Source organism: Ctenocephalides felis, unplaced genomic scaffold, assembly GCF_003426905.1.
Source record: "Ctenocephalides felis isolate EL2017-DRISC unplaced genomic scaffold, ASM342690v1 CF-g0.4_SCAFFOLD_01170, whole genome shotgun sequence".
In the NCBI taxonomy this organism is placed as follows: Eukaryota; Metazoa; Arthropoda; class Insecta; order Siphonaptera; family Pulicidae; genus Ctenocephalides; species Ctenocephalides felis.
Window position 1 is genome coordinate 12,867,344 of NW_020537324.1, and position 15,440 is coordinate 12,882,783.

The 15,440-nt window shown below is 29.7% G+C and overlaps 3 protein-coding genes across 3 annotated transcripts in view; 2 read left to right on the forward strand and 1 right to left on the reverse strand.

Annotated features, from left to right (window-relative positions):
* Nucleotides 1-6,620, forward strand: part of LOC113365747 (DNA replication licensing factor Mcm3-like) — a 14,058-nt gene extending 7,438 nt beyond the window's left edge. Inside the window, 10 exon segments of the mRNA XM_026607281.1 lie at nt 4,554-4,617; nt 4,701-4,858; nt 4,964-5,065; nt 5,139-5,287; nt 5,364-5,388; nt 5,431-5,454; nt 5,519-5,734; nt 5,811-5,951; nt 6,031-6,132; nt 6,222-6,620. Of these exon segments, the coding sequence (XP_026463066.1) occupies nt 4,554-4,617; nt 4,701-4,858; nt 4,964-5,065; nt 5,139-5,287; nt 5,364-5,388; nt 5,431-5,454; nt 5,519-5,734; nt 5,811-5,951; nt 6,031-6,132; nt 6,222-6,620 (1,380 nt within the window).
* A 226-nt stretch (nt 6,621-6,846) lies between these two features.
* LOC113366829 (triokinase/FMN cyclase-like) lies at nt 6,847-9,265 on the reverse strand. The gene is made up of 7 exons (XM_026608481.1): nt 8,980-9,265; nt 8,799-8,921; nt 7,916-8,727; nt 7,733-7,829; nt 7,472-7,649; nt 7,156-7,321; nt 6,847-7,038 (listed from the first exon to the last, which is right to left on the reverse strand). Exons 1-7 carry the CDS (start codon nt 9,140-9,142, stop codon nt 6,847-6,849), a joined length of 1,731 nt encoding a protein of 576 aa, XP_026464266.1. The 5' UTR covers nt 9,143-9,265.
* A 693-nt stretch (nt 9,266-9,958) lies between these two features.
* LOC113366049 (GPI ethanolamine phosphate transferase 3) lies at nt 9,959-15,313 on the forward strand. The gene is made up of 8 exons (XM_026607600.1): nt 9,959-10,607; nt 11,782-11,950; nt 12,050-12,161; nt 12,280-12,350; nt 12,426-14,111; nt 14,340-14,618; nt 14,762-14,880; nt 14,958-15,313. Exons 1-8 carry the CDS (start codon nt 10,086-10,088, stop codon nt 15,150-15,152), a joined length of 3,153 nt encoding a protein of 1,050 aa, XP_026463385.1. The 5' UTR covers nt 9,959-10,085; the 3' UTR covers nt 15,153-15,313.
* Nucleotides 15,314-15,440: the final 127 nt, after the last annotated feature.

Genomic DNA, 15,440 nt, shown 5'->3' on the forward strand with positions numbered 1-15,440 from the left:
TAAACTAAACATATCCCAAGAACGGGCCATCGTAAGTCTTTTATCGCATAAAATATAAACATTAACTTTGGCGAGCAGCGCTCGGGTTGCCCGCTAGGATACGACATCTAGGCGCGAGCAGTGTTCGAGTGTGGCCGTTAAGTGGTTAAAAGTTTAAGTTTGGAGATATATGAAGCAAAATCAGTTTGGAAGTGTTTAATGATTTGTCTTTTATCTACATTTTGAAATTTATATAGTGTATTTTTATATATATATATATTACGCAGAGTGTTACTAGTGTTTTCGGTATAAGTTAAATAAGTTGAATTTTGTTATAAGTTAAAAAGTTAACTTTGTTATAAGTTGACATAATTTTAAGTTTGTTATAGTTGAATACGTTTAAGTTTGTTATAAGTTGAATAAGTTATAGTGTGAGTTCAAATAGTTAAGAAATGCATAGTTCTAGTAGTGATAATGTGTTCAGATGTTGACAAATCCCCCGAAGGAAGAGGAAGTAGTGAGATACGAGCAAAATTTTATTGACTCTTGGCTCACTGACAACTTTAGTGGATGGCTTGCAAAAAGTAAAAAAGGGAACACTATTTTTACTGCTCTGCATGCGACTGTGATCGTAAATGCGGAATTCAAGAATTAACGCGACACAAAAATTCGTCAAACATCTAGAAAACAGTAAAAAAATACAAAATCAACCGAAGCTTACGTCTTATTTGCATCATCATCAAATCAATGGAACCAAAGCAATGGCAAAAACCGGCGAAATTAAATTACATGTTTTTATTGCAGAACATAATCTTGGATTTAATGTTGCTTCACATCTGACCAATTTAGTAAAATCGGTGTGTCCGGATCAAAAATTGCAGAACATTTATCTATGAGCCGAACAAAAGCAAGATCTGTCATAGTAAATGTGACAGGAAAACCTCTGAAGAAAACTTAATAAAAAAATTAAGAGAAAATGAATTTGCATTGCTGGTTGATGAGAGCACTGATAAGTCGGCCATCAAGCATTTGGCTTTAATAGCCAGGATAGTCAATGCAAATTATGAAGTAGAAGATAAATTTTCTAACTTTGATTGCAATCACCGACGATCAGCAAAAGCTTTGCATACAAATTGTTGAATATTTTTGAGGAGAAAGAAATTCCATATAAAAAAATTTATTAGGATTTGCGTCTGATGGTGCTAATGTCATGTTTGGGGGCGAATAACTCATTGGTCACTTATTTGAAGAATGATATTCCAAATCTTTTCACAATGAGTGTATATGCCATTCATTTGCGCTTTGTGCATCCCACGCATGTGAAAAATTACCGAGGGGTCTGAAGATTTTTGCCGTGAAGTTTTCAATCACATTCAAAATTCTCCTAACGTATTGGTGATTTTAAAACTTTTCAAGCATTTACAAATATTAAACCGCATAAAATATTACACCCTGCACAAACCAGATGGTTATCATTAAACGATGTTGTGAAGCGATTGTTGGAACAACTTCCAGCGATAAAATTATATTTTCAATCTGCTGTCTTTACGGATCGTCTTCTTTCTGCACAAAGTATATTGGCAAAAGCCATGGAACCGACAACCGAATTATATTTGGAATTCCTTCGATTTTTCTTTACCAATATTCGTGAATTTGAATAAAGAAATGCAGGCAGAAAAACCAAAATTGTACATTTTATATGATCAGATATTTACAGCATATGCGACAATTTTGGAATGCTTTATTCAACCAAAAATTTTTGAATGTTCAAAAGATGAATTGAATATGGTAAAAATAATTACAAATGCCAAACAACAAAAATATTAAATGTGGATATAAACGATTTGCGAATGCATTTGCCTTTGTTAGAATTTATGTTGGAGGAATGATTCAAATATAATTCGGGTGAAAAGGGAGTCTGAAGGATTGGACAATGATCGATTGCTGAATTTTTACACAAAATGTAAGGAGTTTTTACATTGATGCAGCAATCCAAATAAAACAGAGATTTCCTTTCCACGATAAAGAACGGCAAGCACTAAAATTTTACAGATGTTAATCCACAAGTGATTTTAAATACTGATTTGAGACAAAATTTTACATCAATTTCGGAAATGTTATATTATTTTCCAAATATTTTCCAAATAATATAACGGAAGTAGATATAGAATGGAGGACTCTCAGAAAATACGAATTTTGATTTGATGAGACTGAGACGCCCAGTACAGAGCAATTTGGAGACATGTATCAAATTAAAAAAAGGCGATGGCTCAGGGATGTTTCCATTATTATCAATTTTAACAAGAAACTTCTGTGTTTGCCGCACAGTACAGCAACGGTGAACGCTTGTTTTCAAGCATAAATATAATGAAAACAAAGCTAAGAAACAAGTTATCAACTACGACTATTAAAGGCACTTTACACACAAAGTCAGAAATTGAAAATTGTTATGAATTCAGTGTGAAAAGCGATCACTTGAGTAAGTTTAATTCAGAAGATGTATAATTTCAAAATAAAGATGAAGCGGAACACCAAGAAGACATTGACATTGAAAATGAGATATCGGAAAGTTAAAAATGAATCTTACAAGAATATTATTTTTCTAAAGTTTTACAATTTCTAATTTATGTCAATTATATAACTTTATGAACTCTTTATACTCTTATACATTCAATGTTATGAAAATGCATATTTATTTATATTATCATATATCTTTTTGACTGTTAATACTCTTATACAATTATGCTTATTTATATATGTTAAGAAAATGCATATTTATTTATTTTATTTATGTTAATATTTATAAAACTATGCTAATAACATGATTCTGCTAGTTTTTAATTATATTCTCAAAAATATTATATTTATTACCATCATTTAATAAAAAAATATAAACTGTAGATCTACAGTTTTTTCAATATGACATTTGCAGTTTTCTACAGTTTTTTTCTGCGTAATCTACAGTTTTCTCTATGGCGGACCTGGCAACACTGTGCTTGGATCAGTTGAAATCGAGCTATTGTTTGTTAAGTTTTTATATAATATAATTATAGTTTATTCGAAATTAATTTATAAATGGAAAATGCAGATTTGATCAAAGATTGCGTGATTTGCAAAGGGAATATTTGGATTTTCTCGATGATGAGTGTGTACAGAAAATTCAATAATTCAGTTATGCCCTTGTTTACATTTATTCTATTGCTCAATTTTAGGAAGACAAGGAATTTATATGCAACAAGTGAAAAATTTGATATCAGAAATTAGTTCGCCTAATAGTAAATAAATGATTTGAGACGAAGAATCCAGTTCGTGCTACTTCATTGTTGAACAATGCCTCGAGGAGCAATTGGCTTTCCAGAGAGCATTGAAAGAATACATTGGATCTGTTGATCCAACATATGCAAAGGAACATGAAGATTTTTTTATTGCCTTTGAAGGAAGTTTTGGAAATAAACATGTTACCCTAGATCGTTAACAATCTAGGTAATTTTTCACCTTGTTTATTCAAATGATGTTTGTTGTATATATATAAATATATATTACATTATTATCATTTTGATAATAATCCAAAAGTGTATTATGGAATAGAATATAATACCTCTGTATAAATATTTATAATAATGAGTTCAATATTTTTGACTATAGATATCTTGGAAATCTTGTTTGTGTGGAAGGAATTGTTACTAAAGTTTTCATTGATCAGGCCAAAAATAGTTAGAAGTGTGCATTATTGTGATGCAACCAAAAAAGTTATTGAGCGCAAATATACAGACTTAACATCATTTGATGCATTTCCATCAAGCTCTGTTTACCCTACAAAGGTGATTTCATTTTTCATATAAATATTTAATTGTAAATATATTTTTAATATAAAATATTAAAAGAAATAAGACTAATATTTTATTAAATTGCCTTAGGATGAAGATGGCAATTTGTTAGAAACAGAGTATGGATTATCAGTATATAAAGATCATCAAACATTAACAATTCAAGAAATGCCTGAGAAGGCTCCTGCAGGTCAATTGCCACGTTCTGTTGATGTAGTCTGTGATGATGACTTAGTAGATCGGTGTAAACCTGGAGATAGAGTTCAGATTGTAGGAAATTACCGGTGTCTTCCAGGAAAGCAAGCAGGATATACTTCTGGCACATTTAGGTAAGAAAATAAATTTTCACTTACATCAAATGATAGCATTGCTTTCTGAATTATCATATTGTAATTTTGTTAGGACAATTTTGATAGCCAATAATGTATCACAATTGAACAAAGATCAGAACCTTTCTATATCTCGTGAAGATGTTGCGCTGTGTAAAAAACTTGCAAAAAGTAAAACAGATGTTTTTGCATTATTATCTAAATCTTTGGCTCCAAGTATACATGGACACCACTATGTTAAAAAAGCCATTTTATGTTTATTGCTTGGCGGTGTTGAAAAGTTGCTGCCTAATGGAACAAGGCTTAGAGGGTAAATATAAGTTTTTGTTTATTGTTATTGTTTTACTTTATAATTTATATTGTGTTTATAATTTTCAGGGATATTAATATTTTGTTAATTGGAGATCCAAGTGTAGCTAAATCTCAATTGTTAAGATATGTTTTGTGTACAGCACCTAGAGCAATTCCCACTACTGGAAGAGGTACATTTTATTTGTATTACATATAAAATAAAAAAAAGTAATTAGACTTGGTAATCTTCATAATATGCTTATATTTCATATAGGATCATCTGGTGTGGGTCTAACAGCGGCTGTTACCACTGATCAAGAAACTGGTGAAAGAAGACTTGAAGCTGGTGCCATGGTGTTAGCTGATAGAGGAGTTGTCTGTATTGATGAATTTGATAAAATGAGTGATATTGATCGAACAGCTATTCATGAGGTAATTATTAATAACAATGATAACCTAAAAGACACATTTGTTCATGAGTTAATTTACAGATGCAATGTCTATTCAAAACAAATGTTATTTATAATTTTTATGCAGGTTATGGAACAAGGAAAAGTTACAATTGCCAAAGCAGGAATACATGCTAGCTTAAATGCTCGTTGTTCTGTACTTGCAGCTGCAAATCCTGTTTATGGACGAGTAAGATTGAATTGAATATCATTTATATTGTTTATGACTAAAATTTGGTTTACTAATTTGTTTGTTATTTCAGTATGATCAATATAAAACACCCATGGAAAATATTGGCCTACAAGATTCACTGTTGTCTCGTTTTGATATACTGTTTGTTTTACTAGATATTGCTGATGCTGAAACTGATCACATGATATCTGATCATGTTGTTAGAATGCACAGATATAGGTATCTTTAAGTTCAATTTAACACCTTAATAATGAATTTAGTTTAAATATAAATCTCAAATAAAATGTTTTTCTAGAAATCCTGGAGAGCAAGATGGCTCTGTTTTGCCAATGGGTTCCTCTGTCGACATGTTGTCTACTCAGGATCCAGATCATGACCCTTCTCAAGTAAGTTACATCTTTGTTTTACCATTTGTTTAGATCACTGTACCAAATAAATAATAATTTACAGGCTGGTGAAACTCCGATGTATGAAAAATATGATGCTTTATTACATGGAAAGAGCAGAAGCCGAACGGATCAAATATTATCAGTAGCATTTATGAGAAAATATATACATATTGCAAAGTGTATGAAGCCAAAACTAACTGAAGAAGCTTCAGAACTAATTTCTGATGAATACTCTAAGCTACGATCTCAAGATAGTATGGAATCTGATGTTGCACGAGTGTGTATCTCATCCAACAGATTTATAAGAAACCATTCATTTGTTTGTAAATAAATTTAAATTCATAATTTTTCAGACACAACCAGTTACTGTGCGTACATTAGAAACATTAATTCGGTTGTCCACAGCACATGCAAAAGCTAGATTGTCTAAATTAGTTACTGAAGTTGATGCCCAAGCTGCAATTGAACTTGTGCAATACGCATACTTTAAAAAGGTAATTAAATATATCACAAATTTTCTACAATAATTTGTTTGTAATACAAAAAACAACCGTGGTTCTGTGAATTTTACAGGTTTTGGAGAAAGAAAAGAAAAAGCGAAGACGAGATAGTGGTGAAGATTCAGATTCAAGCCAAACACAAAGTCAAAGTAGACCAAAAAGAACCAGAGTTTTGGTAAGAAGCAATTTTATATTACATAATTATAAAAAAAAATCATTATATAAAAATATTAAAATTGATGATGGATTTTTTTCTGTTACCAGAGGAGACCACCAGGAGAAGAAGGCCATGATCCTTATGAATATGAATCTGATGAAGAAATGGTAGATACTCCTGATGAAGGTGACTTAACACGAAGAGCTACAAGGCAGACTCGACCAGTTTCAGATGCACCATCAACTTCTCAAAATACAGCTGCCATTTCGACAGACAGTGAACCCCATGTTGAGTTATCTCCTGCAAGACTGCAGCAATTCAAATCAATTCTGCAACAATTATTCAGAAAAGAGCGTACACAGTCTTTGTCAATGGTTAAAGTCGAGGAGCATGTAAATAATGAAGTAACAGAGAAGTATTCCAAGAGTGAAATTAAACAAGCTGTTGATATTATGACAAATGAAAATCAAGTTATGTTGGCTGATGATATTTTATTCCTTATTTAATTATTTATAACTGTTTTATTAATGTTTTACTAACCATTTTGTATTAAATTTTCTACAGTAAAGATTAATTTTTCAATTTTAGTATTTTTTTCTTTTCATATTGATTATGGCATTTCTATTATGAAAGTTTGATCATTTATTTAAATCCAATAATCATTACATACAAGTTCTAGATGTATATAAAGTTAACTAAAATATAATATAGATACATACATTATTATAATAATTACATTGTGAAAGTTCTTACAGCTTCACATAAAGCTCTCATCCATATTCCAACAGCATGAGCACCAGCATCAGGATATTGTGTATTCACAGACTTTCTTGAATAAACTGCTCTACCGGCTTGTGGTGGCATATTAACTGTTAAAAGTGCAGCTTGCTCAGCAGCTTCTGTTGCTTGTTCTAACGCCCTGAACTGAAATCATTGTATGTTATGAGGACAACTTTACTAAAACATTGCATAGTATTACTGATTACAATATATCATTAAAAAAATAATTAATAATCCTAATTTTCAACATTAAATAAGCACCTCAGGTTCTGTACGAGGGATGGAATTATTTAAAGCATTCAGGACAGCATGCAGAGGATCTAACATAGTTCTTTCACCAACTTTTGAATGGCCATGATTTTGGATGGCTTTGATTCCATTATTCAGCGCTGTAGTCCATGAAGCTAAGTTAATTACTAAACATTGCCTAAAAGCAGAATTATTCAAAACTTTGTAGATTCTTTATAAGGTAATTAATTTTATATTGCATATATATGTATATATATACACACATATATATATATATATATATATATATATATATATATATATAATAGTGTGAAAGAATTTCATTTACTTGAATACTATTGAAGCAGCTTGAAAGAAAATGCTGTATAAGGCACCTGATGTTCCACCCATAAACTTTTCAGCAACTTTGCTAATTTGAATCAGAAATATTTCAGGATAGTTTAAATTTAGTGCTTCAGTTTCTAGAAGCTTTAAAATCTCAGCTGCACCTCTAGCAATTGTTGATCCTGTTATTGACTTTAATTAATATTTTGGTAGATAAACAATTAATATTGAGACATTCATTTAGTGTAGTGTAGTGTAGGTATACCTGTATCACCATCTCCAGCTTCTGAATCTATAATATTCAATTGTTTTTCACATGATACTAAGGCTTCACAAATATAATATAAGCTTTGATGAACCATCTGAAATGTATCAAAAAAAAGATCAAAAGTTCATGTAAAAAGATTTAAATAAATATTCACGTTTAAAGCATCAAGTGAAGTTGCACCTTAGATCCATTGGAGCTTAATTTTGGACCCGTCGGTTCAATATTTTCTATTTCAATAGAATATTTATTTTTAATAAATATGTCATCATATAAATAGTTCTCTAAATTAATATAAGAAGCCTTCCATGCATCAGTATCACACAAATGATCCATGCATTCTGTAATCAATTCATCTCCTAATAGAATGCTTATAGAAAATCCTTTTACATTTAAACTAGTCAAATAAGTTCCACAATAAATTCTTACAACCCCATTATTAAAGTAGTCTCTGTATTCATCTTTGAGTTGAAGTATGACTTCATTCCTTATAGTACACATTTCAGTGGCCGTATGACCTCCAAGATTATTTATTAAAATAAAAAAGTGCTTGGAAGATTTGGGAAGATCTTCGAATAAAGTATTAAGCATTTTATTAACCATGCTCCTATAATCCTCACTGTCTAATTTCAGAAACATTGAGCCTGGTTCTCCATGTACTCCTTTTCCAAGTTCAACATTATCTTTGTTTATGGATATTCCAATGCTTTTAATTCTTTTTTCTGCTAATATGCAATTAATGAATGAAGAAATATCTTTTAAGCACCATCCTTTATCGCTTAATGCACATGCAATTTTATTTATTAAAACTGCACCTGCTAAACCCCTGCGACCAACTGAAGGTATATAATTTTTTATTGCACAATCATCATTTACAATACACATTTCTACATTTATATTATAAGATCTGGCACGCTCAATTGCTAATCCAAAATTTAGCCTATCTCCAGTGTAGTTGAGAATGATAATTAATATTCCTGGCTCATGGTCTTTTCCTAAAAAAAAAAATACAATAATTAAAATTGTAATAATAATAATTAGGACAAGGCTTGTGTAGTTTAAATACCCAGTTCGAGTATAGTTTGAAAAATATCAGAACTTGAAGGAGCGGCAAATATTTCTCCAGAAACAGATGCTGTTAAAAAACCAGCTCCCACAAAACCAGACATAGCTGGCTCATGGCCACTTCCTAAAATGTACAGCTGTTTATGCACATTATATAAACAGATTTAAGGATATTTAAATACCTCCTCCGGATATGATTTTAACTTTGTTAAGACTCCCATGATCAGCCCGGATAACAGTTTTATTATTTACCAGTAAACGTAAATTTGGATTTTTTAAAACCAAACCCATTAAATTATCTTCCACAGATCCTTTTTCAGGTAATGATATCTGCTCGAAGCCCATGCTGGTGGAAAAAAGCTGGACTGAAGTGACCAGATCTAATTGGAATGGATTCTGTTTGGAAGTAAATAGAAAATAAATGATGAAAGTTATTAGTAATTGCGTACATTCAAATTTAATAACTTAATTGATGTACATATATAAAATGACAACAGTATAATGTCACCAAACATATAGGACTGAAAAAAAGATCATTGCAAGGTGAATTTGCAAATAAAAACAGGGTTGTATAAAAATTTCAAAATTGAAATATTTATGTTAAGGGAAACACCTTCAGCTTAGAAAAAGTATTATTTCATTTTTTCTTGGTGAAAAGAAAAGTATTTGGTGTACATTTTAATATTAAAGAAGTAATTTACTATATATATGAGTAACAAAATAGAAATTTATTCAAAAAGCCAATTTTGCAAGGATTAAAGAATTTGAGCCTATCTGAGGGACCCAGTGTAAATTTGGGACTAGAAAATAATATTTAAATTGAAATTATAGAAACCATAGAGATTTTGAAAATATTGATTTTTGTGTGATTGGGGATAGTATTTGAATGAATGAAAAATGTATAGTTTTGTTACCCCTCAAATTTCAATTTTAACAACAAAATTGTTATATCTGGAGCATAACATAAGTTTAATCATGTAATATTTACATATTTAATATAGATTAGATAAATTAGATAAATGCATGAATGTGTGCTTAGTTTCGAAATAGACAAATAAGAAATTAAATCAAATTGCTCTTATCAGCAATTATGTTCTAATTATCAGCATTTGATTTTTCTAACTGACAGAAACCAAAAACCAAACCAGTGTACTGTCAAGTAAGATTCTGTCAGGTTATACACATTACCTCTTCGATTCAATTAATTCTTAATTTGTATAATGTTAAAGACTGAATATATTTTCAATTATATATTTAATTATAATTGAATTAGGTTTTAAGACTTGTAATGAATAAAGAATCCAAGTATTTATTATTTCTAATATGGATATCGTATTTATTGTTAGCCGCTGTGTTCACCTTTACCAGAGGTTTTCTTTTAATGAAAATCAGTCAAGACACTTTTTCGCAATGTTCAAATATAGAACAACTCCCTTGTGATTCATACGAAACGTGCACGTTGAATAATAAATTGCAAAGTCTTTTCAAAAATGTGAATACTTCTACAGAAACTTGCTTACCAAAGTCTTCAAAAGTGATATTAGTGATAATAGATGCTTTAAAATATGAATTTGTTCAATATACCCCAGGATTACAGAACCCATTAGCCTATCAAAATAAATTACCGGTTATTGATGAGTTATTAAGAAAGCATCCTAAAAATGCTCGACTCATGGAATTTATAGCTGATCCTCCAACTACTACCATGCAAAGATTAAAAGCTCTAACAACTGGTAGTTTACCCACTTTTGTCGATGCAGGATCCAATTTTGCAGCAGCAAAGATATCGGAAGATAATTTAATACAGCAGGTGAACTTTTTTTCCAGTTATAATAGAGTGAACACACTTTCTGTGATATTTTGCAAAATGTTTATTACACTATGATGAAATAATAATTATTTGAGTAAGGTACTTTACTGCATATGCTCACAACTGATATTATTACTGGTTTTCTTCATAACATGAGAATTTATATTTAATATCTTTTATTCCAGGCATAAATGTACTTAGGGTTTTAATGTGGTGCTAGCTTTAGTTTTATTACATTACCATTTATTTAAATTTGCAATAAAAGCACTGATATCATACAAGTTCGTTTTCGATATGATATATTAGTTATTTCAGAATTCATTTATTCAGCAAAATATCTATTATCTAATAAATTATTAATTATTTGAGTAAGGAATTTAAAAGCTTCTTTGAAGCATATGTTTATAATGAGTATTTGGTAAATAATTTTAATTCTTTTATTTTGAGACGTCAGTACTTAATTTGTCTTTTATTTATAACATGAGCAATTCTTGTAATATGTTCATCATATAAATGAAAGAGATTAATTAAAAATATAATCATGTCAGATATACTTTGGCAAAAGGTAATTAAATACATTGATATTTTAATTATAGTAACGATAAAAACATGAATAGTTTGTTTTTTAATTCATTATTTCTTTATATTCATTAATCATAAATATAGTATATTCAAAAGTAAATAAATTGTATGAATACTTATTGTATAATTTATTTATTTTTATTTTATTTTTTTAAATATATAGGCCACATATTTTTTCCAAGAGAACTTAAACATACAATTGTTTTACATTTTATATATAACAATTAATATATATACAAATATTATACCACATGGATAAATTACAATATATAGTAAAATTAATAATGCACTTCATACAAAATTACATAATACAGAATGTAACAATATTATTTATTTACATAGAATAAGATAAAATAATAAAAGATATTTGAATGATAATGTGATAATAAGGATATATTTTTTTTAAATGTGTATTAAATAGTTCTTATTAGCTAAAAAGCAAATCCTAACTACATTTAAAATGTAAAATGATTGGTACACATTGTTTATATTAATATTTATTAAATGGAAACTTAAATTTTATATTTTATTTAAAAAAGCACATTGAACATTTATGATACAAATTATTGTATTTATCAAATTTTTCTTACAGTTGGTCAAAAAGCAACGCAAAACAATATTTATGGGTGACGATACATGGTCCAGTTTATATCCAAATAGATTTTCTAAATCATACCCATACCCATCATTTGATGTCTTTGATCTGGACAGTGTTGATAATGGCATAAATAAACATCTATTACCAGAAATTAAAAATGAAGGTATTGTTCAGTAATTCATTGTATAAAAATGTTACCAATTCAGTAATTCAATATTTAAAAATGTGACGACACTTTATATTTGAATGAAACTATTTTCAGGGTGGGATTTAATAATTGCACACTATTTGGGTGTTGATCATTGTGGTCATAAATATGGTCCATTGCATTCTGAAATGTCCAGAAAATTAAAAGAAATGAATGAAGTGATCAGGTAATTGATATAAATAATTTATATTTAAAATTTTTGGCACGATATTAAAGTTGATGATTATATTGTAAAGTATTAAATGTGAAATTTTATCTCATAAGAATATTCTATGTCTTTGCAGTGATATTGCAAAAGAAATGGATGACAATACAGTATTATTCGTAATTGGTGATCATGGAATGACCCTTACAGGTATAATTACATACTTACATTTATATAACAAATTCTATGTGAAGCAATTTAATTAAACTTTCCTTTTCCTTGTAGGAGATCATGGCGGTGACAGTGAAGCTGAAGTAAAATCGGCTTTGTTTGCTTATACTAAAACAGAATTTATTCCTTCTGAATTAGTACATGGAAAAAATTCAGTTAAACAAATTGATATTGTTCCCACAATATCTGCTATTCTTGGAATTCCTGTACCATTTTCCAATCTGGGAAGCATTATTTTAGATGCACTTCCTACAGTTACTGATAGTTTACCCTATGAAAATTGGCAATACTCACTGTTGTTATTGTGGTCCAACGTAAAACAAGTAACAGACTATATATTGAATTACTCGGATGGTTCTAATCAATTTCATGATGATAAAATTTCTGTCATTCGACAAAAGTTTGAAATTCTCAGTCACAGAGTTCTAAGTATAAGCAATGAAATGGCATTCAAGTCCTTTGCAAAAGATGCTCAAAATTATATTAGTTTAGTAAGGCAAATGTGTGAAGATGTTTGGGTTCAATTTGATTCACAGTTAATGTCTCGTGGTCTTTGTTTGTTGATATTTTTAATTTTTGCGATTCATATAATTTTTAATGGTTTAGAAATCTCACGTATATCTGAAATTATGGACAGTTCATTTGTTGTTAATGCATACTCATTTATGTTGATAACAACTTGTGTTTGTTACATTATTTCATTTTTATTCAATGATATAAATTTAGTTTTGACAATATTTCTTACTACTAGTGTTATATCATATGTTCTGTTTGCTATTCTTATTGTTCAAAATTGGGAGGCTATAGCATTAAATTTTCATGAAGGTGCGAAAGAATACACATTTGCTACGCGAACGGTACGATATTTATTATTTTTGTCTATATGCGTCTTATTTTCAAATAGCTACGTTGTCGAAGAAGGACAAATTTTATCATTTTTATTAATAACTATTGTACTCATCGCAATTTACGATGCTTGCTCTCATATGAAACCAGAAAAATTAACATTTAATTCTATCAGAATGAAATTGTTGATACTTGGGGTTGTGTTGACGGTTTTGATTCGTTTGTCTCATTTCTACTTTCGGTGCAGACCTGAACAAATGAATTGTTCAGTATTGGATATAAAAATACTGTCTATAGACAAAACAACTTGTATAGTAGCTTTAATATCGATGGCTCTTCTGACAACACTGACTAGAATTTGGTTGCAACATTGCGGAAATTTGGTTGGTTTTAGTCCGAGTGTATTAATTTCGAGGTATTGTCCTACAATATTAGTTGTATTTATTGGTGGTTTTTGGGTGTTGAAACAAATGCCACAAAACACTAAAACTATCCATTTTCAAGTAGATATGCTGCCTCTCTCGATTTATGCTGTATCAGCAATAGCTTTGATTCTGTACTGGGTAAGACCGTTATGTGTTTATCTATTACCGAAATCCAAACCCGCGGCTCCTTCGATATACGGACGGAATAATATAATACCACAGTTATTCAATCATTTAAAAGTTTCTTATCAGAAAAGTCGAACTGATCCTAATGAAGACGTGCCTATAGTTTGTGGTTTAGGAACTGTTTATAGTTCAGTTTTTATCAATGTCGGTTTGTTGGCCAGTTTACCTTTGGCACTGCTGCATGGCGTAGTATTGTCTCCATCACTGTTATTGCTGTTTGCCATCTGCTTAGTCTTGGCAAGCATTCTTGGTGTTATGCGATATGAAACTGCAAAAAATCTAGGTAATTAATATATGCATCTTTTAACCAGCGATAAAAAACTAGTCTATTACCATTAATTATAATTGGTTGGTCAATTTAAGAAAATATTCAAAATTTATTTAAGAAGCCAATATTCTCATATTGGCAGAATGAAATATTATCCGCCAATTGTAGAACTTGGTTATAACTTTGATTTAAAAACATGAAATTGATTGTTAAGACTAAATGTTTTATATTTTCACTTTCCAGCTGATCTCTTCAAAGTGCCTTCTGTATCGATATTTGCTTGGATGCTTTTATCCATGTATTTCTTTTATGGAACTGGACAACAGCCTGCATTTCCTACTCTTCAATGGGAGGCAGCCTTTGTTGGAATGAATGAAGGATATTTTTCAACACAAAATATTTATGTACGCGGCTTGTTGGTTATTTTGAATACATTCAGCTCGCAAATAATCGTCAGTTTCATGCTGCCTCTGATTTTAATCGCTCCGTTCACGCTGTATGCTATTTTTCCTAGCTTAGGAGGTGAGTTTGAATATTATTATAATACAATTTATATTCATAAAATAATATTTAATTTCTGAGTAATATAAATAATAGTATTAATAGTATATAATACAATAGTATTGAAATTTTGTGTACAACAACATTTTTTATGAAATTTACAGGCAACTCTAGAGAAAAGGATTTAAATCGTGGGGAACTCAATTTATACGAAATGAATGATAATTTTATTGACGGCATGTTTGTGGCTACCAGCAAATATATTTTATTCCAAGGAGTTCGTGTACGTAAAACACAATTTAAATATTCAAATATAAATAATTATTCAATGATATAACTATCAGATTATTACTTTTTTAGATGTTTGCTAGTATGTTAGCGGCTACGATACTCTGCCGACATTTGATGGTGTGGAAGATCTTTGCTCCAAAATTTTTATTCGATGGATTCAGCGTTTTGATAACACTCGTTTTTACAGTTTTCAGTTTCATTTTCTTACTTCGTATAAATTTGCAAGTCGGAAACCTTGTCAATAAAATAACGAAGGAAAGCTGATATTACTAAAAGACTAATTAAGAATTCACAAGTGAGCCAATTTTATATTGATTAGCAAAATTTTATAAGGTTAGTGCACCATCAGCTTCATTAATATAATTCGAAACGTTATTTCATAATTTTTACCTCAACACATTCTGCTATCGATCAAACTATCTAATTACAACATTCATACATTTCAAAAATTTAACATAAATGTGTTTGCATTTTTGACTACTATATTTATGTCTATATCAATCGAAAATATTTATAACTTCAAATTTTTGTATAATGCTGCAAATGAATTGT

Excerpts from the sequence above, each read along its gene's own strand:
- LOC113366829 (XM_026608481.1), bottom strand. The coding sequence starts at position 9,142 with ATGGGCTTCGAGCAGATATCATTACCTGAAAAAGGATCTGTGGAAGAT. Across the intron at positions 8,922-8,979 it reads TAAAATCATATCCGGAGGAG|GAAGTGGCCATGAGCCAGCT; the intron begins GTATTTAAATAT and ends TGTACATTTTAG. Across the intron at positions 8,728-8,798 it reads TCAAACTATACTCGAACTGG|GAAAAGACCATGAGCCAGGA; the intron begins GTATTTAAACTA and ends TTTTTTTTTTAG.
- LOC113366049 (XM_026607600.1), top strand. The coding sequence starts at position 10,086 with ATGAATAAAGAATCCAAGTATTTATTATTTCTAATATGGATATCGTAT. Across the intron at positions 10,608-11,781 it reads AAGATAATTTAATACAGCAG|TTGGTCAAAAAGCAACGCAA; the intron begins GTGAACTTTTTT and ends TTTTTCTTACAG. Across the intron at positions 14,619-14,761 it reads TATTTTTCCTAGCTTAGGAG|GCAACTCTAGAGAAAAGGAT; the intron begins GTGAGTTTGAAT and ends TGAAATTTACAG.